The sequence below is a fragment of the Lampris incognitus genome, chromosome 14 (genome assembly GCF_029633865.1).
Source record: "Lampris incognitus isolate fLamInc1 chromosome 14, fLamInc1.hap2, whole genome shotgun sequence".
Classification (NCBI taxonomy): Eukaryota; Metazoa; Chordata; class Actinopteri; order Lampriformes; family Lampridae; genus Lampris; species Lampris incognitus.
Window position 1 is genome coordinate 5,630,661 of NC_079224.1, and position 26,363 is coordinate 5,657,023.

The window sequence follows — 26,363 nt, forward strand, 5'->3', positions numbered from 1 at the left end:
CAGGAAAAAGGCCGATAGGGCTCTTTCACTTGTCCAGTGTACTTCCTCATGCACCCACTCGTTTCCTTATTTTATCCATCACATTTCTGTTATGTAGGAACATCACATTTGTTTTTTTATTTGTGTTTATTTTAAATTTTTTTAAATTTATTTTTATTTTTTAATTTTTGTATGTTTTTTGTTTTGTATGTACTTTTTATCTGTTTTTTAATTTATGTGATGTAAATAGAGCTGGTTACAGTTGTCTTAAGATCATTTTCAACAGGTGAATTAGAAATGCAGGATGGAAACACCAAATTTCCACCAAAATATTTAGATATTGCAAAAAAAAAGTTGTCATGCTCGCATGAGGTGGAAAGGACAGTGTGTCCGTAAAGGGAATATATGAGTTAGGTGATAAAGCAGAGTTTATGATTGATTGATTAGATTATGAGGATGATAAAGTCAGTAGTCATTGCTTCAGCCGTCGTAATACTGCCTTTTTGTATTTCCTCGTCTTTGTTTTTGGACAGCCTTGAATACAGCCAGGTACAGCTGACAAACTTACAATGATAACTCCTCCATTGGCAAATAAGTCTTGAATAATCAATTTCTTCTGTGATGGACTGGCAGTCTGTCCAGGGTGTCTCCCCGCCTGCCACCCAATGACTGCTGGGTTGGGCTCCAGCATCCCTCAACCCTGTGTAGGATAAGCGGTTTGGATAATGGATGGATGGATGATTCATTTCTCTCCCCTGGGAGTTAGCATTTTTTATCTGTTGTGCTAGTTGTTGTTGTTGACCAACCATGATCGACGCTCTTACAATGGTGTCGTCGAGTCGCGTCCTGTGTACAGGGAGGCAGTTGTCTCACAAATTGTCACTAGATGGAAACAAACAGCAATTTCATTTTGTTTTGTCATCGTTTCAAAAAATGTGCTTACAATTTGCACAACATGAGGATGGAAACATGGTTGTAAAATGTGTTTGATTGTCCAGTGTTAGTCTTGCCCAGATTATCAGTTTTTCAGTAGTAATAGAAATGATATTTATCATGCCTGTTATTGTTGTGGTCCCCAAATGTCATTTGCACTCCTATCATTCACTAACTCACAACTCTGTTTCTGTGATTTGCTTACCTGGATTACTGAGCATGCATAAAGACATTTTGACTCATTGCAGTGAGGATTGCCTTAATCTTGTATGTGGGTATGAGTGAATGGAGCATAAGATGGCAGACTACAGAAACCACCTGAAATTCAGCTTGAGGTGCAGACAGAGTGGGATTACACCCAAGAGCCTGCAAATGAAGTCTTCTGTCAAGGGCCACTGAGCAAACAAGATCCTCCAGAAGGCACAGAGCCAGCTGTTGAACAAACAGGTGATACAAATTAATTTTACCGTCGACGCTTTGAAAGCCAAAGAGAAGCGGATCCAACAAAGACTCAAGTCACGTCTAGATGAGGCCACTTTCCAACATGTGATGGAGTTTATGGAGAAGGCTCATCTAGAACAACATGGAAAGTCGAAAATCAGGCAGCAGAAGAAGTTCAACCTACTTGCTGCAAGCAACAGACATCAACAGACAATGGACGGCACCCTCAACGGCAGACAGAGAGATGAATGCCAGACACATGCTGGTGATGTGGACAAGTGAGTGAAGAAACTGTCCGACAGACAACTCACCTAGGTGGAGGAAGACATCCTTGCTAAGGGGCTGAACTTTGCTGTCATGTTGAGCCAAATCCCGCGAGTGGAACTGATCACAGCCGCAGAATCGGCGATCCGTAACAACGAAATCGCAGACCTGGAAGCGGAGCAACTGTGGACGAAAGTTTCAGCCTGCCTCAGCAATGCGAAGATGCCGCCATCCAACATCAGCAGAGAAGAGAGGAATGCTCTCAGGGCTCTCAGTAAGGACAATAACATCATCCTTCTGGCAGACAAGGCAGATGCACTGTTGTATTAAACCAGACAGACCATCATGAGAAAGTTATGACGTTACTTAGTGACATGAATACTTATGAGCCTCTAAAATGAGATCCAGGCAGTGGTTCCAAGAAAAAGGTGATGGATTGTCTGAAGCTGTTAGAACAGGACAATGCTATTGACAGAATTTTGTACCACAGATTATACCCAGGGGAAACTACACCTAGTCTGTATGGGTTACCTAAGATACATAAATAGTATGTGCCATTACAGCCTACTGTTAGTATGATTAACTCAATGACCTATAACATCTCTACGTTTCTGGCATCTATTTGTAACCCGTTGGTAGACAGTAGTAAACATCACATTCAGAACACTGTGGATTTTGTGGATAAGGTGAGGGACATCATTATGGAGGTGGATGAAACAGTGGTCTCTTATGATGTTAAGTCTCTCTCCAAGTGTGTTCCTGTTGATGAAGCAGTGGAGGTGGTCCATATGAAATTACAAGATGACCCTACCCTTAGCAATAGGACCACCCTTAACACTGACCAAGTGTGTCTGCTCCTGAAGCTGTGTCTTCAGTCCACGTACTTCACATACAGGGGGCAGTACTATAGGCAGAGGCATGGGTGTGCTATGGGTTCCCCAGTCTCACCTGTAGTGGCCAACTTGTATATGGAGGAAGTGGAAAAGAGGCTCTGATGTCCTATCCAGGGACACCACCTAGCCATTGGTTCAGATTTGTGGACGACACCTGGGTTAAAGTTAAATCTCAGGATGTAGCACATTTCACCACCACATTAACTCTGTGGACACCACATCAAGTTCACCAGGGAGGATGTGGAACATGACAGGGTAGCCTTCTTACACGGTGACATTACAGTTGGTGATGGGGGACATGTGATGGGTGATGTGTACTGTAAACCAACACGTACTGATCAGTACTTAAGGTTTGACTCTCATCTTCCACTGGAGCACAAACTAGGAGTCATCAGGACGCTGGACCACCGAGCTGACAACGTCCTCACCGACACAGCGGCCGGGGAAGAGGAGAAATCCCATATTTAACAGGCCCTGGTTAAGTGTGGTTATCCTAACTGGGAGTTTGTCAAAGCCAGGAAGATGCCTAAACAGTGCACCAGCCGATCGAAGAGAGGAGAAGGACACAACTGTCTAAGCATAAACCAGTGGTGACTCCATATGTGCTGGGAGTGTCAGAAAAGTTGAGACGCGTATTTTCCAAACACCGCATCCCAGTTGCTTTCAAACCCCAAAACACGCTGCGCTAGAAATTGGTCCACCCCAAGGATTGGGTACCCCAGCACAAACAGAGCAAATATAGTGTAGCTGTTAAGTGCCAGGAGGATTGCCCTGACTTGTACATCGGGGAAACTAAACAGACGCTGGCCAAGAGGATGACACAACACAGGAGAGCTAACACGTCAGACCAGGACTCCACAGTCTACACCATTTACAGGCCAGTGGCCACTCTTTCAAGGATGAGGATGTGCACATCCTTGATAGGGAGGAACGCTGGTTTGAACAGGGAGTCAAAGAGACCATCTATGTGAAGAGGGAGTAACCATCCCTGAACCGGGGTAAGAGTGTATCTGTCACCATCTTATAATGCTGTGATTGCAACCATTCCCAAATCCTCTGAGAGTAGTACACGTGGCCATTGAAACTTTAGTTAATGGTCACGGCAATTTGCATAATATGAAACTGGTCGTTGGTTTTGGTCGTGATGCCACTGTATTGTTTATAAGGGTGGGGGTACCTGCAGTCACTGTGTTGTTTATAATTGTGGGGACACCTACAGTCACTGTATTGTTTATAAGGGTGGGGGTACCTGCAGCCACTGTATTGTTTATAAGGGTGGGGGTACCTGCAGCCACTGTATTGTTTATAAGGGTGGTGACACCTGCAGTCACTGTATTGTTTATAAGGGTGGGGGTACCTACAGTCACTGTATTGTTTATAAGGGTGGGGTACCTACAGCCACTGTATTGTTTATAAGGGTGGGGGTACCTGTAGCCACTGTATTGTTTATAAGGGTGGGGGTACCTGTAGCCACTGTATTGTTTATAAGGGTGGTGACACCTGCAGTCACTGTGTTGTTTATAAGGGTGGGGGTACCTGCAGCCACTGTATTGTTTATAAGGGTGGGGGTACCTGCAGCCACTGTATTGTTTATACGGGTGGGGGTACCTGCAGCCACTGTATTGTTTATAAGGGTGGGGGTACCTACAGTCACTGTATTGTTTATAAGGGTGGGGTACCTACAGCCACTGTATTGTTTATAAGGGTGGGGGTACCTGTAGCCACTGTATTGTTTATAAGGGTGGGGGTACCTGCAGCCACTGTATTGTTTATAAGGGTGGGGACACCTGCAGTCACTGTATTGTTTATAAGGGTGGGGACAGTTGAGAGTGAGGAGGCCACTTGGATGAAACCCTTCTCTCAGTAAACCTTGTGTCCAGATGAACTGACTCGACCTTCTGTGATCACAGCTGTGAATATTAACTTTATGAGGATTTTAGCCTTTCGGTTGCCTTGTGCCTCAAGCTGTGTTCCGGTTTATAAGGAGAGAATGGGAGTTGTGCGTCTGAGTACATTGTCACTCCACCTCCCCTTGTGTGCTCTTGCTCACTTTCTTACTTTTTTTGCAGCCGTGCAGCTGCTAGGAGACAGAAGCAGCATTGGCAAGCAGGTTTCTTTTTCTTTAGTTGTATTCACCCTCTTCCCTAAATCTCCCCCTATTGGCAGTGTTTTCCTGGCCCTTTGATTATCATGTAATTCAAATCTGGTGTTAAATAGGTAGGCAGGGACCAAACAAGTCTGTTTTGCTGCCATGGCTCTTGTTCGCATTCCTCCAGATCGTGTGACAAATCCTTCTGTTTGTACGGGTTACTTTTGCACACAGACTCGTTTTCTGTTCCCTCCCAGATGTCACGAAACAGTTTACTACCCAGCCTGGCAGGCATCTGTATTGTAGGCTTTCTTTTTGTTGTTTTTTTCCCTTCGTTTGGACAGCTTCAGGTTTAAACTCTGTGTGGCTGAGGCATTTGGAGCCTAAATGGTTGCAGCCGGAAAGTAAAATAACCTGTCTCCCAAGGGCTTCATGTGCAGACCTGGCTTTAGTCTTCATTATAAACTTCCCAAAGATCTGTTGTGTGGAACAAAAGATCTTATTGGAAAGCAAATGAAATGCTGAGTGTGTTTTGTAAGTTGTGGCTAATGAACACTGAATGTATTTGTGTAGCCAAAATTACATCAACAAGAAAAACGCTTGATGCAAGCTGATAATAATCAACACCTCGTGCAAGAGCATGTTCCTCTCCCACTGAAGCACTTTTATTCGGATGACCTTTTCTCTTTCTTTTCCCATCCACAGCTGTCAGATATGCTGCCTATAATTTACAATGAGATGACAATCATAATAATCATAATAATAATAATAATGACTTTGTTTATATAGCACTTTTTAAAAACAATGTTACTAAGTGCTTTACAAAAAAAACAAAACAGACAAGGCAAAAATAAAAGTAAGACCAAATAAGAGTAAAAATAAAAGACATCAAACATTTGTACAAGCTCTCACAAAAAGAAAAGTTTTAAGATGAGATTTAAAAGAAGCTAGAGACTTGGTTCGTCTTAGTTCGACAGGAAGAGAGGTCCATAGTGTGGGGCTCGAACAGCAAAAATCCAACCACCCTTTGTGACAAACTGAGACCTGGGATAACCAGCAGGGCTCCACCTGCAGGTCTTAATGGTGGAGGGGGCATATACCAGGTCAATAAATCACACATGTATGTAGGAGCAAGAACCTTTAAAGCCTTAAAAGTGAGCAGTGACATTTTAAAACCCATTCATTATATAACAGGGAGCCAGTGTAGGGAGGGAGGCAACACAGGGGTGATATGGTGATGCCTCTTTGCCCCGGTATTGAGCCGAGCAGCAATGGTTTGTACCAACTGTAGACGGTGGAGGGAGGCCTTGCTGATACCAGAGTAAAGTGCATTACAGTAGTCAAGCATAGAATGGATAAAAGCATGTACAACTTTTTGGAGATCGGCAGTTGATAAAAATGACCTAATTTTGGAGATCAGCTTGGGCTGGAGAAAGCACGACTGAACAACATGTTAGATTTGATTATCAAAACCAGGTTACCGTCATCTATTACCCCAAGATTCCTAGCAGTAAGACTACCTGACGGACCACCAAGATTAGAAACAAAAGGGCTGATGGAGTTTTGGGGCTGGAACAGAATGACCTCAGACTCATCGTCATTACATTTGAGAACATTTTCAGACATCCAGGATTTAATGTCAGAGAGGCAAGTTGTGAGATTTGCTAGGGCGCTAGGAACTGTGGGTTTTAGTGGTATGTACGTATAACTGAGTGTCATCAGCATAGAAATGGTGACCAAAGGGCGTCCGGGTGGCGTAGCGGTCTATTCCGTTGCCTACCAACACGTGGATCGCCGGTTAAAATCCCCGTGTTACCTCCGGCTTGGTGGGTTGTCCCTACAGACACAATTGGCCGTGTCTGTGGGAGGGAAGTCGGATGTGGGTATGTGTCCTGGTCGCTGCACTAGTGCCTCCTCTGGTCGATCGGGTGCCTGTTTGGGGGGGCGGCGGCGGGGGGGGGATAGCATGATCCTCCCACGCACTACATCCCCCTGGTGAAACTCCTCACTGTCAGGTGAAAAGAAGCGGCTGGTGACTCCACATGTATGGGAGGAGGCATGTGGTAGTCTGCAGCCCTCCCCGGATCAGCAGAAGGGGTGGAGCAGCGACCAGGACGGCTCAGAAGAGTGGGGTAATTGGCCGGATACAATTGGGGAGAAAAATGGGGGGGGGGTCTTCTTTTCTTTTTTATGTCAGTAAAGTGATACTGACATCAATCTGAAAAGTGCTATTGATAGGCTATGTTCCTATTGATAGGCTGTGTTCCTATTGATAGGCTGTGTTCCTATTGATAGGCTGTGTTCCTATTGATAGGCTGTGTTCCTATTGATAGGCTGTGTTCCTATTGATAGGCTGTGTTCCTATTGATAGGCTGTGTTCCTATTGATAGGCTGTGTTCCTATTGATAGGCTGTGTTCCTATTGATAGGCTGTGTTCCTATTGATAGGCTGTGTTCCTATTGATAGGCTGTGTTCCTATTGATAGGCTGTGTTCCGAGTTGGGATGTGACCACGGAGCAATTCAGTGGCCAAAACAGCGCGTCTGTGGCCACTCGAGAGAGATCTGTGATTGACTGTAGATGGTGTCCAATGACAAACTGTGGCCGGTGGATACGCAGACACCAGTCAGTCTGCATATAGGGTGTGTCCCTAGCGAGATGCTATAAAACCACGAAGAAGCCCTCCTTTCACCCCCTCCTGCTAGCTACCTGGCTCCAGTTTGTGTTGTTTTGTTGAGACTTTATTATCGATCTTGCTACGACGTATTGCTCTCTATCTATCTATCTATCTGTCTGTCTGTCTGTCTGTCTGTCTGTCTGTCTGTCTGTCTGTCTGTCTGTCTGTCTGTCTGTCTAGCTATCTATCTATCTATCTGTCTATCTATCTATCATCTATCTATCTATCTATCTATCTATCTATCTATCTATCTATCTATCTATCTATCTATCTATCTATCTATCTATCTGTCTATCTGTCTGTCTGTCTATCATCTATCTATCTATCATCTATCTATCTATCTATCTATCTATCTGTCTATCTATGTATCTGTCTATCTGTCTATCTATCTATCTATCTATCTATCTATCTATCTATCTATCTATCTATCTATCTATCTATCTATCTATCTATCTATCTATCTATCTATCTATCTATCTATCTATCTGTCTGTCTGTCTGTCTGTCTGTCTGTCTGTCTGTCTGTCTGTCTGTCTGTCTGTCTGTCTGTCTGTCTGTCTGTCTGTCTGTCTGTCTGTCTGTCTGTCTGTCTGTCTGTCTGTCTGTCTGTCTGTCTGTCTGTCTGTCTGTCTGTCTGTCTGTCTGTCTGTCTGTCTGTCTGTCTGTCTGTCTGTCTGTCTGTCTGTCTGTCTGTCTGTCTGTCTGTCTGTCTGTCTGTCTGTCTGTCTATGTATCTATCTATCTGTCTATCTATCTATCTTATCTTTCTATCTAACAGTTATGTGTATCACTGAATCCTCCTCCTCGAAACTATAATCCTCGCAGAGGATCTTCCTCTTGCTGTCGCTATCTGACATTTTTTGTAAATAACCTATGACGAGCGGTACCAAGCCCCACCCACCCAGGAAGATAGCAGTCAACAGCTTTGAATTCTTAAAACCACACCTATTTTTGGTTGTGATTCAAACTGCCAATGTTAAACAATGTGTTCAGAAAGGGCATGTCAGTCTCTCTTTAAGAGATTCTACATCTACACCAGCTGATGCTTGTTGGAGAGGCATTTCTTCCCTTTAAATTGTTGATAGTAGGAAGGTGCAAGCTGACATATAGCCTCTGTGTGTGTGTGTGTGTGTGTGTGTGTGTGTGTGTGTGTGTGTGTGTGTGTCCATAACTAGCACCTCCTAACTGCTATGTTTTGTTGTCAGGGAGACCACGGAATAGGCTTGAACCAATGGACACGATCTTTGTGAAGCAAGTGAAGGAAGGTGGTCCTGCTCACGGAGCTGGACTCTGCACAGGTAATGGACTCCATTAATCTCCAAACAAAGCTCACTGGAGCACAGCAGGATCACATACTGGGAGTGCGGTGTCATCACGATATCCCTATAGATGGTGTCATGTTAAGAATGAATGATGTCATCCCATCACAGCTATTGCCTTAGTCCCAATTTGTTAGGCATTTTGCTGATGCTTCCCTTCATTTGTGTGTAACATTAGTGCAGCTGTAGAAAAGGCTTCAGTTGCGTGATTTACCTACTTTACAGCAAGCCAATCCTCAGGAGCAGAGACGTGGACTCGTCAACTTGCACTGGAGTCACACTGAAGTCGTACATACAGACTTGAGAATCAACTTTCTACTAAAATCACTTCAGACTCCACTCGGACTCATCAATAATGACTGGTGAACAATAACAGTCTGAATAAATGATCACCAAATGCAATTGTGAAAATTGCTGATGAAAAATATCCCTCCCCCATCACTTTACACATCACAATGTGCACCAGTGTAATAACAACACCATTTCAACATTTGCCTACTGCAGCATGGCTTTAACCTCAGTTTCACATGTCGTTGCTTTTGGCTTTAAAGACTTCAAGCTCATTGGGCCTAACAAAAGGATCGCTACATGTTGATAATGCACTGAAATTAATAAGGCCCTCAAATTAAAGATGCTAAAACATCCAAGCCGCTTACCCTGCTCTCAGGGTTGTGGGGATGCTGGAGCCTACCCCAGCAGTCATTGGGCGGCAGGTGGGGAGACACCCTGGACAGGCCGCCAGACCATCACACAGGGCGGACATACAAACACACACACACACACACACACACACACACATTCACACTGAGGGGTAATTTAGTACGGCCAGTTCACCTGACCTACATGTCTTTGGACTGTGGGAGGAAACCGGAGCACCTGGAGGAAACCCACGCAGACACGGGGAGAACATGCAAACTCCACACAGAGGACGACCTGGGACGACCCCCAAGGTTGGACTACCCTGGGGCTCAAACCCAGGACCTTCTTGCTCTGAGGCGAATTCACTAAGCACTGTGCCACCATGCCGCCCAATGCTGAAACAAAGACATAAAATGTTATCTGACCCCTCAAATCTCATCCAGACAAGTTGGTCACTTAGCTTAGCTAATTTAGCCATCACTGTTCACTTTGGTAACCTAATAGCTCTTCATTCTCGTAACATTAGCATTTCAAAATGATAGTCATGTCATGTCACCACTGAATCAGAGTCATGGTGCAAAATTGTGTCTTTGATTGTTTGTCAAGTTGTGGTGAGGTTAGTTTTTTTTTTTGGGAGGGGGGGTTATGAGCAGAAAAACCAGTAATGAGATAATAGAACTGTGCTGAATACGAGGTCTATTATTAGTGCCATGCAGTGAATCACAGCAGTAATCAGTTTCCAAAAACTGTCTCTCACACACTCACACACACACACACAGCATTCATTCCTGCTGTAGTGTAGTCACATTACAATGCAAAATAGGTGCAAATACTATGAAAATTTGCAGTTTACTTAATTCCTGCCATGAACATTTAAAGAGTGTAGACTGTTGGCAGAATTCCCACACACTCCCTAGTGTGTATGTCTCTCTAAACATCAATGCATTGTCATACAGCAAACACACAACCTAAGTAAACACATTACAGAAAAAAATTGTAAGCACGGACTTGCCCCTTGATAAATACATATGCCAAAAGTATGTGAACATCCCTTATGATGATTGGATTTGGCTGTTTCTGCCACATCCATTGCTGGTCAATGCATGAAGTCAAGCATACAGCCATGTGACATCCATAGACAAACCCTGGTAGTACTGGGTGGTGCTGAAGAGCTTGGTGAGAATGCTACCTGGGTGAATGCGTGGTGCCAATGACATTCTACACAACTGTGTGGCAACAGTGTGGGGAAGGCCCTTTTTTCAGCATGACAGTGCCCTTGTCCACAAAGGTCCATAAAGACATGGTTTGCCAAGATTGGTGTGGAAGACCTTGACTGGCCTGCACAGTGCCCTGACCTCAACCTCATCCAACATCCTAGGCTTGAATTGGAACGCCGACTGTGAGCCAGACCTTCTCCCCAACATCAGTGCCCGACATCACTAATTCTCTTGTGGCTGAATGGGAGCGAATCCCTGCAGCCATGTTCCAAACTCCAGTGGAAAGCCTTCCCAGAAGACTGAAGGCCGTTGTAGCAGCAAACCTGGGACACACCCCATATTAACACCCATGTTTTGGAATGAGACGTTCAGCAAGCGCACATGGGTGTAATGTTCGGATGTCCACATATTTTTGCCCGCGTAGTGTTATGTATGTGTATGCATTTTGCATTGTAACATTTCCCTGCCAGAGCAGGACCGAGTGGTGTATGTGAGTGAGTGAGTTTGTTCTGATTGGTGTATGTCTGAGTTGATGCTGTTTACCAGGCAGTGCTTCACTTTGTGGCACTAATTATGGGTATCATATTTAGCAGTTTTATGAATTTATGGCACACACACACGCACACACACACACACACACACATCAGAAAAAAAGAAGAAATCCCAACACAGCTCAACCTGACTCAAGGTGTTAGGGCCCAAACACACCAAACCGACTTCGCTAGCTTAGCATTGATTCGCTAAGCTGAACGCAGAGAATCAGAGTGATCTCTCTCACCGACGGGCTCCGCCGATTCAACATGCTGAATTGGCCGAAAAGCTGCCGACGGGGGTCCGACTAGTGCCGACGGTGCGGGAAACACTGCAAAAACTAGGGTCACAGACGCTCACTGACGGCCGACCGTCAGCCTGGTGTGTCAGGGTCCTCAGGTTTGGCAGACTCAGACCTGATGGCTTGTGTTACTACAGGGCAATGTTAACATTATGTTACATGAGTCATTCATACCAGATGAGTTCTAATCAAGATGCCAGATTTTGTAACAGAAAGTACAACTTTTAACTCAGAAAGTCATTAATGTAATGCCTTCGTTTTTCAATATAGTATTATGCTTCAACATTATCAGAACATTTCTTATTCCTATGTTATGAAAAAAATTAGTTTCCTTTATTAATCCCCTTGGGGAAATTCATTTACTGCAAAGTAACCCATCCCAGCTGTGATCTGTGTAGCTAGGAGCAGTGGGCTGCCGCCTTCATGCTGCGCTCAGGGGCACAGACAGGAGTGTTACCCCTAACATGCACCCGCAGAAACCCCGCTGCAGACATGGGGAGAACGTGCAAACTCCACACAGGACGACCTGGGATGAACCCCCAAGGTTGGACAACCCCGGGGTTCAAACCCAGGTCCTTTTTGCTGTGAGGCGACCCCTGGGCCATCGTGCCGCCCCAATCCTCCGCCCTATATTCTTAACTAGCAGTGCTGTTGAATTTCTAGAAATTGTCGTACTGTTAAGTTTAACCAGTCTGGAGACTTGACTCAGCCTCTTGGCTCAAAGACTTAGTACGTAACTCAGACTTGTATTTGAAGAATTGTGATCGTCTCTGCTCAGAAGCGCAAGGGTTAGAGCCATAGTGTCCCAACAGTATATCATAAAACCAGTCTTCAGCCAATCCTTTTAGGGTACAGATGTATGAGGTGCTCTTTTAAGTTGACCTAAGTTAGGTAGGTTATTTACGTGTTGCTGAATGTAGAGAGCTCCTTAGGAGGACAGTTACTGCAGACACACATCAGGTGACTTACCCTATTTGCTTCCCGCCATCTCAACCCATGACTGTTGAGGCCACACATTCTCTTTACCAGTGTGCCCCACTTTGCAGGCACACACACAAAGGAATCACACTCCATTATTGCCATTCTCTTCACTGATGCCTTTGCCACTACTTTTTACTACCTACAGGAGACCGAATAGTAAAGGTGAATGGAGAAAGTATCATTGAGAAAACCTACTCTGAGGTTATTGCCTTGATCCAAGAGAGGTAAGAGTGTTTTGTGAATCCCATTTTGAGACTTCGTCAGTTGTTGTATCCTAGTCTTTTTAACACACTGAGCCTTTTTTGTTCCCTGACAGTGATGGCTTTCTTGAACTCTGTGTGATGCCAAAAGATGAGGACATACTGCAGCTGGTAAGTTTCTCATAACAGCCCTGTAATCGGATGGGTTTTCACTTCCTGTTTCGCTCTCCTTTCTAAAAACAAGTGAAGCTCTGTGTTTCTCCAGTTCCAGGACGATTGCCTCAGTGCATGTGATTGGGTGTAGGAGTGTTGCTCTAGTTTCTGGGGTGCTGCTGGGACAGCACTCATGAAAGGCAGACTGCAGTCCCATCCCATCAGAGCCCTCTATCTGGGCTCATCCTCTATCTGGGCCTCCTAACCAGGCCATAACGGCATGCCCTCCATAGCCGCTGCTGATACTTCTGTACAAGTGGCCTCATTGGAGGGGTTGAGCAGGCACTTTCTGAAGTACATGTAAACTTGTGCAGCAAAGCATATGCACAACCCAACATACAAGTTAAGTTTGATTTCCAAAAGTGGCTCAGCAGTGATATTAATGAGGGGGAAATGTCCCCAATTATGATAAAACTTAAGCCTATAATATAACAGGCATACATTAAAGCATGTAAGTCAAATGCAGTCATTTTTCTTCACTAATCATGACATATGCACACACACCCCTTAAATCCCATGCCCCTTCATAGCAACTGAGTCCTGAGGCAGTATGGGTCAGTGTCAGACATGGTTCAGGGCATATCAAAACCCCACAGGTTTGTGACTTGACGCAGTCACCCACATTCATAACAACCAACAGACTTAAAAGGGGTCAAATTATTTTGAGTCGCCTCCGGGTAGCATAGCGGTCTATTCCGTTCCCTACCAACATGGGGATCGCGCATCGAATCCCTGTGTTAGCTCCAGCTTGGTCTGGTGTCCCTACAGACACAATTGGCCGTGTCTGCGGGTGGGAAGCCAGATGTTGGTATGTGTCCTGGTCGCTGCACTAGTGCCTCATCTGGTCTATCAGGGTGCCTGTTCAGGGGGGAGGGGGAACTGGGGGGAATAGCGTGATCCTCCCACGCGCTACGTCCCCCTGGTGAAACTCCTCACTGTCAGGTGAAAAAAAGCGGCTGGCGACTCCACATGTATGGGAGGAGGCATGTGGTAGTCTCCAGTGCTTCCCGGATTGACAGAGGAGGTGGAGCAGAGACCGGCGTGGCTCGGAAGAGTGGGCTAATTGGCCGGATACAAGTCGGGAGAAAAGGGAGAAAAAATCCACAAAAAAAAAGATTTATATATATATATATAAAGAGAGAGAGAGTTAGTGTCTTTAAGAAACATGGTGACAGCGAAGTTTAATGGGCAGAAAACAATGTAGTTTTCTCAAGTTCTTCACGCACACAACCATGTTTTTATGTTAATGTTGTTTAAAGCTGTGGCGCACATGATGAAACCACTTGGTCAGCGAGGGATCGTATTCAGCAAAGCCAAGATAATGCCACTTTTTAAAACAAAGCACCAAAATAAGTCCACCGCTAATACACTGCTGACTTGTCATTACAATAAGCTGTGCGTTTAGCAAGTTGCTGTTTTGTTGATAGTTGGGGTGTCTGTGATTGCCTGCCACAGTCTTCTGTCAGTACTGGCCCTCGTGGCAGATGGGAACAGAGAGGTTATGGAATAGCAGCCATGATGCTAAGAATCTATGTCAGTTATAAATAGCTTGAACATGGTTTGCTTGCATGGCTGAAGTCTGAGAGTTTTATCTTGTGCCTGAATTTTGAATCAGCTGAGAGGACGTACAGATGGAAGCAGGCAGTCATGGGCCTGCGACACAGGCCTGAGACATGAGCCTGAGACACGGGCCTGAGGTGTGGGCCTGAGGCGTGGGCCAGAGGCGTGGGCCTGAGGCGTGGGCCTGAGACGTGGGCCTGAGGTGTGGGCCTGAGGCTTGGGCCTGAGGCGTGGGCCTGAGACGTGGGCCTGAGACGTGGGCCTGAGGCCTGGGCCTGAGACGTGGGCCTGAGGTGTGGGTCTGAGACTTGGGCCTGAGGCGTGGGCCTGAGGCTTGGGCCTGAGGCGTGGGCCTGAGGCTTGGGCCTGAGACGTGGGTCTGAGGCGTGGGCCTGAGACGTGGGCCTGAGACGTGGGTCTGAGGCGTGGGCCTGAGACGTGGGTCTGAGACGTGGGCCTGAGGCGTGGGTCTGAGGCGTGGGCCTGAGGCTTGGGTCTGAGACGTGGGTCTGAGACGTGGGCCTGAGACGTGGGCCTGAGACGTGGGCCTGAGACATGGGTCTGAGACGTGGGCCTGAAGGTTTCGTGTCAGGAAACGCACTATAAATCAGTATTTGAGATACAAACTAGTTTGATATTATAAGCTACAAAATGATCCTCAACTCCAAAGTGGTCTGCAGTCCAGTGAGGCTTCTTAGACGGTGTGTTATTGTTGTTAGACGGTGTGTTATTGTTGTTATGTTAAACACTCTTTGTTATGTTTATTTCCCTCCTGGCAACTCCTTCTACATAATACTGGCTGTACTTTACTGCTAGAGCAAGTTTACATGTCTCCCGTGACTGTTTTAAAGTGGTTTAATAAAACCTCTGATTCGGGACGTCCGGGTAGCGTAGCAGTCTGTTCCGTTGCCTACAAACACGGGGATCGCCGGTTCGAATCCCTGTGGTACCCCCAGTTTGGTCGGGCATCCCTACAGACACAATTGGCCATGTCTGCGGTGGGAAGCCGGATGTGGGTATGTGTCCTGGTTGCTGCACTAGCGCCTCCTCTGGTTGGTCAGGGTGCCTGTTGGGGGGGGGGGACTGGGGGGAATAGCTTGATCCTCCCACGTGCTACGTCCCCCTAGTAAAACTCCTCCCTGTCAGGTGAAAAGAAGCGGCTGGTGACTCCACATGTATCGGAGGAGACGTGGTAGTCTGCAGCCCTCCCCGGATCGGCAGAGGGGGTGAAGCAGAGACTGGGACCGCTCGGAAGACTGGGGTAATTGGCTGTATACAATTAGGGAGAAAATGGGAAAAAAATCCAACAACAAAAAAACCCTCTGTTTGCTGATTGCCCTTCATATGTCAGTTTTCTTTTTCTTTCCCCCCTTTTTTCCCCCCATTTGTATCCGACCAATTACGCCACTCTTCCAAGCCATTCCAGTCGCTGCTCCACGCTCCCTGCCGATCCAGGGAGGGCTGCAGACTACCACATGTCTCCTCCGATACATGTGGGTTCACCAGCCGCTTCTTTTCACCTGACAGTGAGGAGTTTCACCAGGGGAACGTAGCGCATGAGAGGATCACATTATTCCCCCCATTTCCCCCTCCCCCCTGGACAGGCACCCCGACCGACCAGAGGAGGTGCTAGTGCAGCAACCAGGACACATACCCACATCTGGATTCCCACTCGCAGACAAGGCCAATTGTGTCTGTAGGGACGCCCGACCTAGCCGGAGGTAACACTGGGATTCGAACCGGCGATCCCCGTGTTGGTAGGCAACGGAATAGACCGCTATGCTACCCGGACGCCCCTGCATATGTCACGTTGAGTTTTCATGTGGACTCCTGGCAGCTTTGGCGGCTGGTAAGCATTCTGCAGATTCAGTGCTTTCAGCCGTTCCATATGTGAAACAGACCACGCTGAGTGCTCTGTCAGTGTGCTCAGGGGTCCTCTCCAAAGTGTTGCCTGAAAGCTTATTTATAATGAATAACATTATGATAGACGTAGCCTGCCTGTTCTGTTAGCCTGAAATCTTCCTTTGTGGATCTTTAGTGGTCATAGCAAATCCTCATAATTGACTCGGTAGGTAATTGAGTTATTCATTTAAGAGCATGAAATGGATGCAGTTTACTTGAATGATTGTTGCCCAGAGTGGGGAATCAATATGCCACATAATTATAATCAGTCTCGTCTCCCCTAAGTCTCGTTCCCCCAATATGTTAGCCACCAGTCACAATAAAGCATTTAATAAAGTGAAAAGGCTACAAATAAAACATTTTAGTTATAACTACAGGTACCTTTGAGGCAGTTAATATTACACTTGTAATTTTAGAGAAAGTCAAAACATGTTAACACCCGCATCTCTCTACTTCCTCTAACCAGCCACCCCCCCCCGCCCCGTTTTCTCTTCCGAAATCCTATTGGCTGGTATTCCACCACCCCCTATCATTTTGGTTTCTCCTTCACTTTTCCATCTCCCTCCCCAAACTGCTGAAGCTCACTGTGAGTTGTACATCTGTTGCTCGAGCAGCTACAGACTACAGTACCGGGGAGGGGGAGCTGATTAATGGTCCAAGCATCACAAAAATGGCGTCACTATTGGGGATGCACACGTAGTTGCAGCACAAAGGGGCTGGGCGTCAGAAGAGCAGGATTATCAGGGATGCTAGCAGGGTGACATTCCACTGTACGAGGCAGTACACACATATAAACGCATCAGTTGCCGAGAGACGGGCAGCGGTTGCTTAGCAAAAAAAGACAAGAGAACCCTCTTGGGGAGAAAAGCAGGGTGCACGTGCTGTGGGAGCAGTGAAAATACTGAATCGGTGGTGGGAGGAGGGTGCAGAGGGAAGGGCATGAATGCATGGATAAAAACCGGCTTTGGTCAGCTGACTGCCCTGTGTTTCGAACAGGTTGATGCTGACAGAGAGAGAGGCGTGGGAGGGGGGAGCTGTACCATCTGAGCTGAATGTATAATCAGCAGCTGCTGCCTCTGTCATGTGAGCAATAGCGGAGGGAGAGCAAGAGAGAGAGACTGGAGGCAGCTTGCTCAGTGAGCGTAGTATTCTAGCTGCAGATTGAGAGAACTGAGATGGAGACTTAAAAACAGTAAGGGGAGGCAGGCTTCTGCTCCTGCCACCTAACCCAGGGCAGACTGGCACGAGCAGGTGGTACCTCTAACGTGGCAACCACTGTCACATCTCCCCTTCCTTCTGGATGCTCTTCCGTACCACTGCTGCAGCTTCGGTGTATTTTTAGCGTGTCGAGCCCAGGCATTGCCGTGCGTGCTTCACACTTTCTCTCCACTGTCAATCAGTAATTTCTTTTTTACAATGTGTGTGTTTTGCTCTGCCAGCCTCTTCCCTCTCCTCTGCCTTCTCCCCACTGGTCTCTTACTGCTCTTGTTTTCACCTGCTGTAACAGCAACCCTTTTCTCGGAAAACCACTGATCTGGTAAGCAAGCAGCAGTCTTGATAGCCAATTGATGTTGACATGTTATGCTTGCTGTATCATTTCCCATCTGTTCTATATGTTGCCATTGTCTTACATTCAAATCAATGTACTGCTTTTAAATGCTGCTAATGGTCTCACTTGCTAGCTTATGGCTTCAAACCAGTGTTGATTCGTCTATCCTGCTCTGTGCTATGACTTCTGATATGGATGTAACCTGTGGTGATGGCTGATGCACTATGCCTGCAGTACCTGTTTGATCAGTAGAGCTGGTAGCCAGCTGGCATCTCTGTGGAGCCTCGCCCCTGTCTCATCCTCCATGCCAGATCTCATTTGTGTGATTAGGCCAGTGACCTCTGAACTCCCACAGGCATATTCATGTTTGCTAAGGGAGAGAAGGAGGCTGGCACCAATTGCAATGGCATGCACTGCTTTATGCAAGATTGTAATTTGACACTAGGTAGCAGTCAAAGTCCACTTACCTTGACGTGTTTCTTTTTATATTTATTAGTCAAAGGCAAGACAAAAAAATTGAATGGCAATATTTGGAGCCATACCAGATATTTGGATGCCAAATGAACAAGAGGCTACCCAATTTCTATTTCTTCCAAGGGTTTATATTACTATCTCTATCTGTAGTGAAATAGTACAGATTGCTAAACCTTGGAGGATGATCACAGAGGTTAAATTTAGCACAGTGGCTGTGAGGAGTGGGCGTCCTCCTCTGTCTGTCTGTCTGAGGTCACAGTCTGTCAATCCGAAGGTGGGTAAACAGACATTTGCTCTCTGGTGTACACATTTATGTTGAGTCTCGCATGCCATGTATTCACGCCATTTGTGTGTTCAATTGTTCAATAAATCATATGATGGGCTTACTTACTTGATTTAGGCTAATGCATTTGTTTCTTGAAACATGCCTAGTATCTAAAAACACTGTAAATGGACAACACGCCAATTCTTGTACTCTGGACCTTGCAGTATTCTTAGATGTACAGCTATTTTAAATCCCAGTTGTGGGATAACACTAATATTTGTTGTTGCTAACAACAAGGACATTTTGTACAAAGATTTGCACTCTTTAGAGGAGCATCCCTGTGCCATGACAACCTTGTATGTATTCAACATCAACTAGCAGGGACAATATTTCCGTCTGACACGGTCATATGACAGTGCTACAGTGATCTGTTGTGGCACAGTGAGCATTGCAATGAAAACTCATAAATAAGAACAGATGAAGGCCACTGACACTACCAAACTGTTAAACGCCTCCACACACTCGGGCTGCAACATGCACTGCCCACACATGCACACAGTAACATTAGTAAGCTTACGCTTTACTTCTCTCCGAGAATAGTGCACTGTTGAATATAATGCACACTTGAAAATACAGCTCGTACCTTTCTGACTCTTCTTTTGCTTTCTGTCTCCAGGCCTACTCCGAGGATGCATACCTCCGTGGTCACTGTGCCTATAGTGGAAATGCCCGTCACATCCCTGAGCCACCTCCTGTATGCTACCCTAGAGTAGACTGTAAGCCTCCGGGCATGGCCCAGGCAGCAGACACATCTTCCCCAGCAGAGCAGGGGTGCCGGGGGCCAGCGGCAATTCCTGATCTCGGTTACCGCAAGGAGATAACCGTACCTCCATCCCCGCCTCCCCAGTCATACCAAAAAAGCCAGATGGCGGTGTGCATGCGCAACGAGAGCGTGAGGACTGTGGTGGTTCCTCATGACACAGCTCATATGGGTCGTGTGGGTCCAGCACACAGAATGGATTACATGGACCCTGTCTTCATCAGGGGCAGACCTGGTTCAGTCTCTCAGTACCCTCTTCCACGGAAGATCGATGTCTACCCTGCTGGGGCAGGAATGGTTTCTTATGGAGCTCCACACCTTCACTATCCAGCCAACAACCAAAACATTGACTGGCGCACCTACCAAACTTACAGGGAGTACATTGACAACAAAGGAATCCATTCCCATGGTAGCCGGACTATTCAGGAGAGGCTGGATAGCTTACGTGCTGCCAGTCAAAATACCTTCAGCACCACCCACCACATTCCCCGGGGAGGCTGGGGCTCAAAAGCGGTCCGGCGTAGGAGCACCTCCCATGACCGCTCCTACCATGGACCTCCACCCCACTTCCAAATCCCTCCTCGCAGCGCCTCACAGGACCGCATGAGTGGGTCAGATAGGATGGGCCAGGCTAGGAACTGGCCCCCTCGTAGTGCGTCTCAAGATGGTCTTACACACAAAACCAGGGCACGCTCCATGGACTATGTTGACCCTGCAGAGCTGGTACGGCCAATGGACAAGAGAGGAGGGTACAGTAGGGCAGACCAAGGTACAAGGCCCAGTCGACAGCCTATACCCAGACAGAATATCCTCTACAGACCTCCTGCTTCATATGGCAGCAGCATGAGGAAGCCCCCGGCTGCTCTCTACACTAAAGGACCAGACTGTCTAAAGACCCGCTCATCACCCTTGCTCTCAGACAGACCCTCTCAGTTAGGGAAGAGTACTAGTACTGAACCTTCCCCTGTTGACCAAAGAGCTGTAGTCAAAGATAATCGTGCAGGTCATTCTGCTCAGCAAGGCCGGAGCAGAGAACGTGCTGAGACCATGCAAGCTGCCGAAACAGGAAGGGAAGCAGCGACAGGAGGACACAGGTCTTCTTCCTGCTCTGCCCACCAACAGAGACCACAGAGGCCTGGCATTCTAAAAACCCCCCCGTCAGACCCTCAGAGTGCGATGAATGGACGAAGCCCTACAGATGGGAGCGTAGTTCTGAGGGAGAAGCCGCCCTTGGCAAAGAACCCCAGTCCTCTTCGCCACCCTTCCTACATCCTGGCTGTGAACGATGACAGAGCAGATTCTGCGACGGATGTTGCGGCATGCTGGCTTCCCAATGATACACGTCGAGAGATGCACATGCGTCGTCTCGGGGAGCAACACCAGACCTCCTGCTCCAGCAATTTGGATGAGTCTCTGGACTCCATTCCATTCATTGGTAAGAGACTAGTCAGTTGTGAGCGCTGCTGTGCTTCGTTGTCATAACAACGACAGCCAGCAGTAGTAACACAAGGCAGACGGGCTGTGCTGACAGCCAGCTAAAGGGCAGCTGCTGTAGATGGCAATAAAATCTGTAAAGACCTGGCTGGGTGCAGAAAATCATAAATGAGACTCTGGATTAACATACCACTATAGTTTATATGTTTAATCTGAAAATCGTTGGTTTTACCATGTGATTTAGTATAAATACAGAGCGAGGAAGATGTTTCAATCAATCTTCCTGGGTAGATGTCACTAAGCAGCTTTGGTGGTGGCAAAGAGTTTCTGGGATGTTACACTATTTTTCAACTTTAAAACATTCCTCTGAGTGTGATGGAATATTATCATCTTTCCATATTTATGCCCCTTTTCCACTACATGGTACCAGCTCAACTCAACTCACAGGGTGTTGTTTTCCACCACCGTAACAGTACCCCCTCAGTGGAGCTGGTCTGCAATGATTTTGGTACCCACTCCAGTTTTTTTGGTGCCTTGACAAAGGTGGTACCAGAAAAGTGGTAACAGTTACCAAAATGCCGGTACTTTCCAGTAATGAAAAACGAAAAGGTCTAGCAGGTGCATGTAGTGGAGAAGGGGCATTAGACATTTATTTTATAGGTAGCTCTATGATGCATCTGCTGGTGATGAAATGTTTGCCCCGTAAGAACTGTAATATTTGAGTTCTACAATGCTTTACAAACCTCTCTTCTACTTTCGGCTTTGTTCCCTGTTTCCCAGGGGTCGCCACAGTGGATTTGATAGTTTCCATCGGTACCCTGTGAGGGCACAGCACCGATAGTGATCTTGTCAATTCTAATTTTTTTTTCTCCCCACTTGCACTTGGCCAATTCCCCACTCTTTCGAGCTGTCCCGGTCGCTGCTCCACCCCCTCTGCCAATCCGGGGAGGGCTGCAGACTACCACATGCCTCCTCCCATACATGTAGAGTTGCCAGCTACTTCTTTTCACCTTAGTGCCTGGGAGGATCACGCTACCCCCCCCCCCCCCCGAACAGGCGCCCCGATCAACCAGAGGAGGCGCCAGTGCAGCGACCAGGACACATACCCACATCCAGCTTCCTGCCCACAGAAACGAACATTTGTGTCTGTAGGGACGCCCAGCCAAGCCGAAGGTAACACGGGTACTCGATCCAGCAATCCCCGTGTTGGTAGGCAATGGAATAGACCGCCATACCACCCAGATGCCCAATCCACATAATGATTTGGCAAAATTTTACGTCGGATGCCCTTCCTGACACAACCACTAACGCTACGGACCCTAACCCTTTACAAACCTCTCTACATTTCTAAAATTGAATAATTCAATATTCTTGATAGATTGCAATTTTGGGGATTTTTTTTCTTTCTTATTTTTTAGCCTAAACTGGTTTTGGAATTGGCTAAAAAAAACAAACATTGGAGTCATTTTTGCTGCAAATAGTTGCCAACACATTAACCGCTCCATGTTCTCTCCTGTCGTAGGTTTACACTCACTCCCTGTCAGTAATTCTAAATATGCTTCCAAGAGAATTAGCAAGCCTTTTGGAAGTCAGATTATATTGCAAAGGTTTTCAAATCAGTGTGTGTGTAAGGCATATTTCTTCCAGTTTAGTGAGCAACAAGTTTACCCAATTCATATTTGGGTTTGTTTGTGTCAAATCAACTTTATTTGTATAGCCCAGTATCACAAATTACAAATTTGCCTCAGGGGGCTTTACGGCAACACAACATCCTGTCCTTAGATCCATGCATCAGATAAGGAACTCCCTAAAAAAAAACTTTTAACAGGGAGAAAAAATAGGAAGACACCTCAGGGAGAGCAACAGAGGAGGGATCTCTCTCCCAAGACGGACAGATGTGCAGTGGATGTTGTGTGTACAGAATAAAACACAATTTACAGAATACAACTTTGAAAGAGGATAACAGAATTATTATTGAATTATTATAAGATATATGAAGAATATGATGAGGATGATGCCAAGCAGTACCCAGATGCCACTGGAACAGCCCAGGACCTGAGCCACATGACCACCATCACCATGTAGACTTACAGGAGGACAAACTACACATGCACACATGGGAGACTCGCATCACACCATTCACATACACAGGAGAAGAGACCAGAAAAAATATTAGTCACACATCGGACTGAGAGAAGGATATAATTATTGAAGCAGGATAACAAAATTATATGGCTTTATAAGATACCTAAAAAAAATGCGATGAGAAGGATGCCAAACAGTGTCCAGGTGGCGACCCCTATCACCATGGAAACCTGGGAGGAGGACATATTGCACATGCACACGGGGGAGTCTTACATGACACCATTCACATACACAGGGGAAGAGAAAGGAGAAGACGTCATTCAGAGAGAGAAAAGACGTGTGAGAGAAGAGAACGGTTTGCAGTAATCAGTAATCTATACTCTATAATCTCGTCGGCAGAAGAGTGCTAAATTCATTGAAACAGAAACCGATCAGCCATGCAGTACAGGTCGTGAAGTACTCAACTTAAAGGCAACTAATTGTAAGTTAAGGCAAAAAGTTGAGTTTTAAGTTTGGGTTTAAAGGACTCAACAGACTGATTGTCTGATGGCAGCAGGCAGGTTATTCTGCAAGAGTGGTGACCAGTTGGAAAAGGCCCTGCCACCAGCTGACTTCTTTTTAACTTTGGGTACACACAGGAATGCTGTATTTTAAGAGCAGAGAGCTCGAGATGGAATGTACGGTTTAGGAGATCAGACAGGTATGATGGGGCAAGTCCATTTAGGATTTTATAAGTTAGTAGAAGCACTTTAATGTCTGATCTAACATGGATAGGAAGCAAATGAAGGGAGGCAAGAATTGGTGTAATATGGTCAGTTTTTCTAGTTTTAGTTAGGATTCTAGCTACAGAATTTTGTACCATCTGAAGACTTAGTACTAGCATGTGGCAGATCTGAAAACGGAACATTACAGAAATCAAGTCTGGATGAAACTAACACATGTATTAGAGTCTCTGCATCAGCCATGGACAGGAAAGGCTGAATTTTAGCTATGTTAAATGAAAAAAGGCAGTCTTGGTAATTTATTTAATGTTCTTATCAAAGGAAAGGCTGGGATCAAATGTAACACCAAGATTTTTGGCTACCAGGTGTCTGGGTGGTGTGTCAGTCTGTTCCGTTGCCTACCAACACGGGGATCGCCGGTTCAAATCCCCATGTTACCTCCGGCTTGGTCAGGCGTCCCTACAGAAACAATTGGCCGTGTTTGTGGGTGGGAACCAAGATGTGGGTATGTGTCCTGGTCGCTGCACTAGGGCCTCCTCTGATCGGTCAAGATGCCTGTTCGGGGGGGAGGGGGAACTGGGGGGAATAGCGTGATCCTCCCATGTGCTACGTCCCCCTCACGAAATTCCTCACTGTCAGGTGAAAAAAAGCAGCTGGCAACTCCACATGTATTGAAGGAAGCACGAGGTAGTCTGCATGCAGCCCTCCACGGATTGGCAGAGGGGGTGGAGCAATGACCGGGAAGCCTCGGAAGAGTAAGGTAATTGGCCGGATACAATTGGGGAGACAAAGGGGTATGTGTGTGTGGGGCGGGGGTTAGGGGTTTAGCTGCCACACTTTGTGAAATCAGAGTTGTCAGTTTTTACACTTACTTGATCAAGTTGGTGTCTATGTTTAGCAGGGCCAACGACCAGCTTCTCAGTTTTATTCAAATTTAAAAGTAGGAAGTTTAGAGACATCCAGTTTTTCCACAACAGCCAAGCAGGCCTCTAAATTACTCATTTGAGTATGATCATCAGCCCTTATAGACACTTTAACAGTTGAGTGTCATCTGCATAGCGATAGAAATTTATTCCCTAACAGTGTATAATGTGGCCAAAAGGTGAAATATAAAGATAGAAAAGTAGAGGGCCAAGAACTGAGCCCTGTGGTGTGCTATTTTTAATGTCTAAGAATTTCGATGTAATATTATTATAGCAGACACGGTATGTTCTTCCAGATAAGTAGGACTTAAGCCAAGAGAGAGCTAAACCAGAGACACCACAATTACAATTTACTCTGTCTAATAGTATACAGTGGTCAGTGGTGTCAAAGGCTGCACTGAGGTCCAGTAGTAGAAGCACAGAGGTGGAGTCAGAGTCCATAGCAAGTAGAAGCTCGTGCACCACTCTGATCAGAGCAGTTTCCGTGGAGTGACAGGCCCTGAACCCCATTGAAAAAAAGGTTCATGTAGATATCACAGAAAGTTGTATCAGTTCTTTTGGACAAGTTTATTGAGAGAAACGTTTCTTCACTAATCTAAATGACCTCATCATTCTCAACTGACTGCAGGTATCCCCACCCTTATAAACAACACAGTGGCATAACGAATGAAAACAATGATCTGTTTCATGTGCAAATTGCCGTGACCATTAACTAGTTACAATGGCAATGTGTACTATTCATAGAGGATTGGGGAATAGTTGGAATCACAGCATTGTAAAATGGCGAGAGATGTACTGTTAGGCCCACCCTCGGTTCAGAGAGGGTCGTTCGCTCTTCACATAGATGGCCTCTTTGACTCTCCGTTCAAACCAGCATTCCTCCCTATCAAGGAAATGCATACTTGGCCACTGGCCTGTAGATGGTGTAGACTGTGGAGTCCTAGCCTAACGTGTTATCTCTTCTGTGTTGTGCCATCCTCTTGGCCAGTGTCTGTTTGGTTTCCCCGATGTACAAGTCATGGCAAGCCTCCTGGCACTCAACATATATTGCTCTGTTTGTGCTGGGGGACCCGATCCTTCGGGTGGACCAATTTCTGATGCAGCCTGTTTTGGGGTTTGAAAGCAAATGAGACGTGGTGTTTGCATAATATGCATCTCAAGTGTTGTGAGACTCCCGCCACATACAGAATCCTCACTGGTTTATGCTTAGGCAGCTGTTGTTCTCCTCCCTTCGATCAGCTGGTGCACTTCTTGGGTGTCTTCTTGGCTTTGACAAACACCCAGTTTGGATAACCACACTTTACCAGGGCGTGTTTAATGTGGGATTTATCCCCTTCCTCAGCCGCTGTGTCGGTGGGGACATTGTCAGCTTGGTGGTACAGCATGCTGGTGACTCCTAGTTTGTGCTCCAGTGGATGATCAACCCTTAAGTCAAACCTTAAGTACTGATCAGTATGTGTTGGTTTACGTTAAACATCGACAATGTCCCACATCAACACTTGCAATTTCACAGTGTAAGAAGGCTAATCTGTCATTTTTCACATCCTTCCTGGTGAACTTGATGTGGTGACAACAGAGTTAATGTGGTCGGTGAAATGTGGTACATCCTGAGATTTAATTTTAACCCAGGTGTCATCCACAAATCTGAACCAATGGCTAGGTGCTGTCCCTGGATAGGACATCAGAGCCCTTTATTCCGCTTCCTCCATACACGAGTTGGCCACTATAGGTGAGACTGGGTAACTTATAGCCCACCATGCTTCGGCCTATAGTGCTGCCCCCTGTATGTGAAGTATGTAGACTGAAGACACAGTTTCAGGAGCAGACACACTTGGTCAGTGTTAAGGGTGGTCCTGTTGCTAAGGGTGAGGTAATTTTGTGTCTGTCGCCATCTTACAATCCTGTGATTTTTAACTGTTCCCCAGACCTCTGTGAATAGTACACATTGCCATTG

At 46.2% G+C, this 26,363-nt stretch overlaps 1 protein-coding gene across 1 annotated transcript in view; it reads left to right on the forward strand.

The window, feature by feature from the left end:
- The window catches only part of arhgap21b (Rho GTPase activating protein 21b), an 81,768-nt gene that overhangs the window by 27,564 nt on the left and 27,841 nt on the right, over positions 1-26,363 (forward strand). The window contains exons 5-8 of the mRNA XM_056293697.1: positions 8,480-8,572; positions 12,408-12,486; positions 12,579-12,633; positions 19,102-20,680. Of these exons, the coding sequence (XP_056149672.1) occupies positions 8,480-8,572; positions 12,408-12,486; positions 12,579-12,633; positions 19,102-20,680 (1,806 nt within the window). The remainder of the gene's footprint in view (positions 1-8,479; positions 8,573-12,407; positions 12,487-12,578; positions 12,634-19,101; positions 20,681-26,363) is intronic.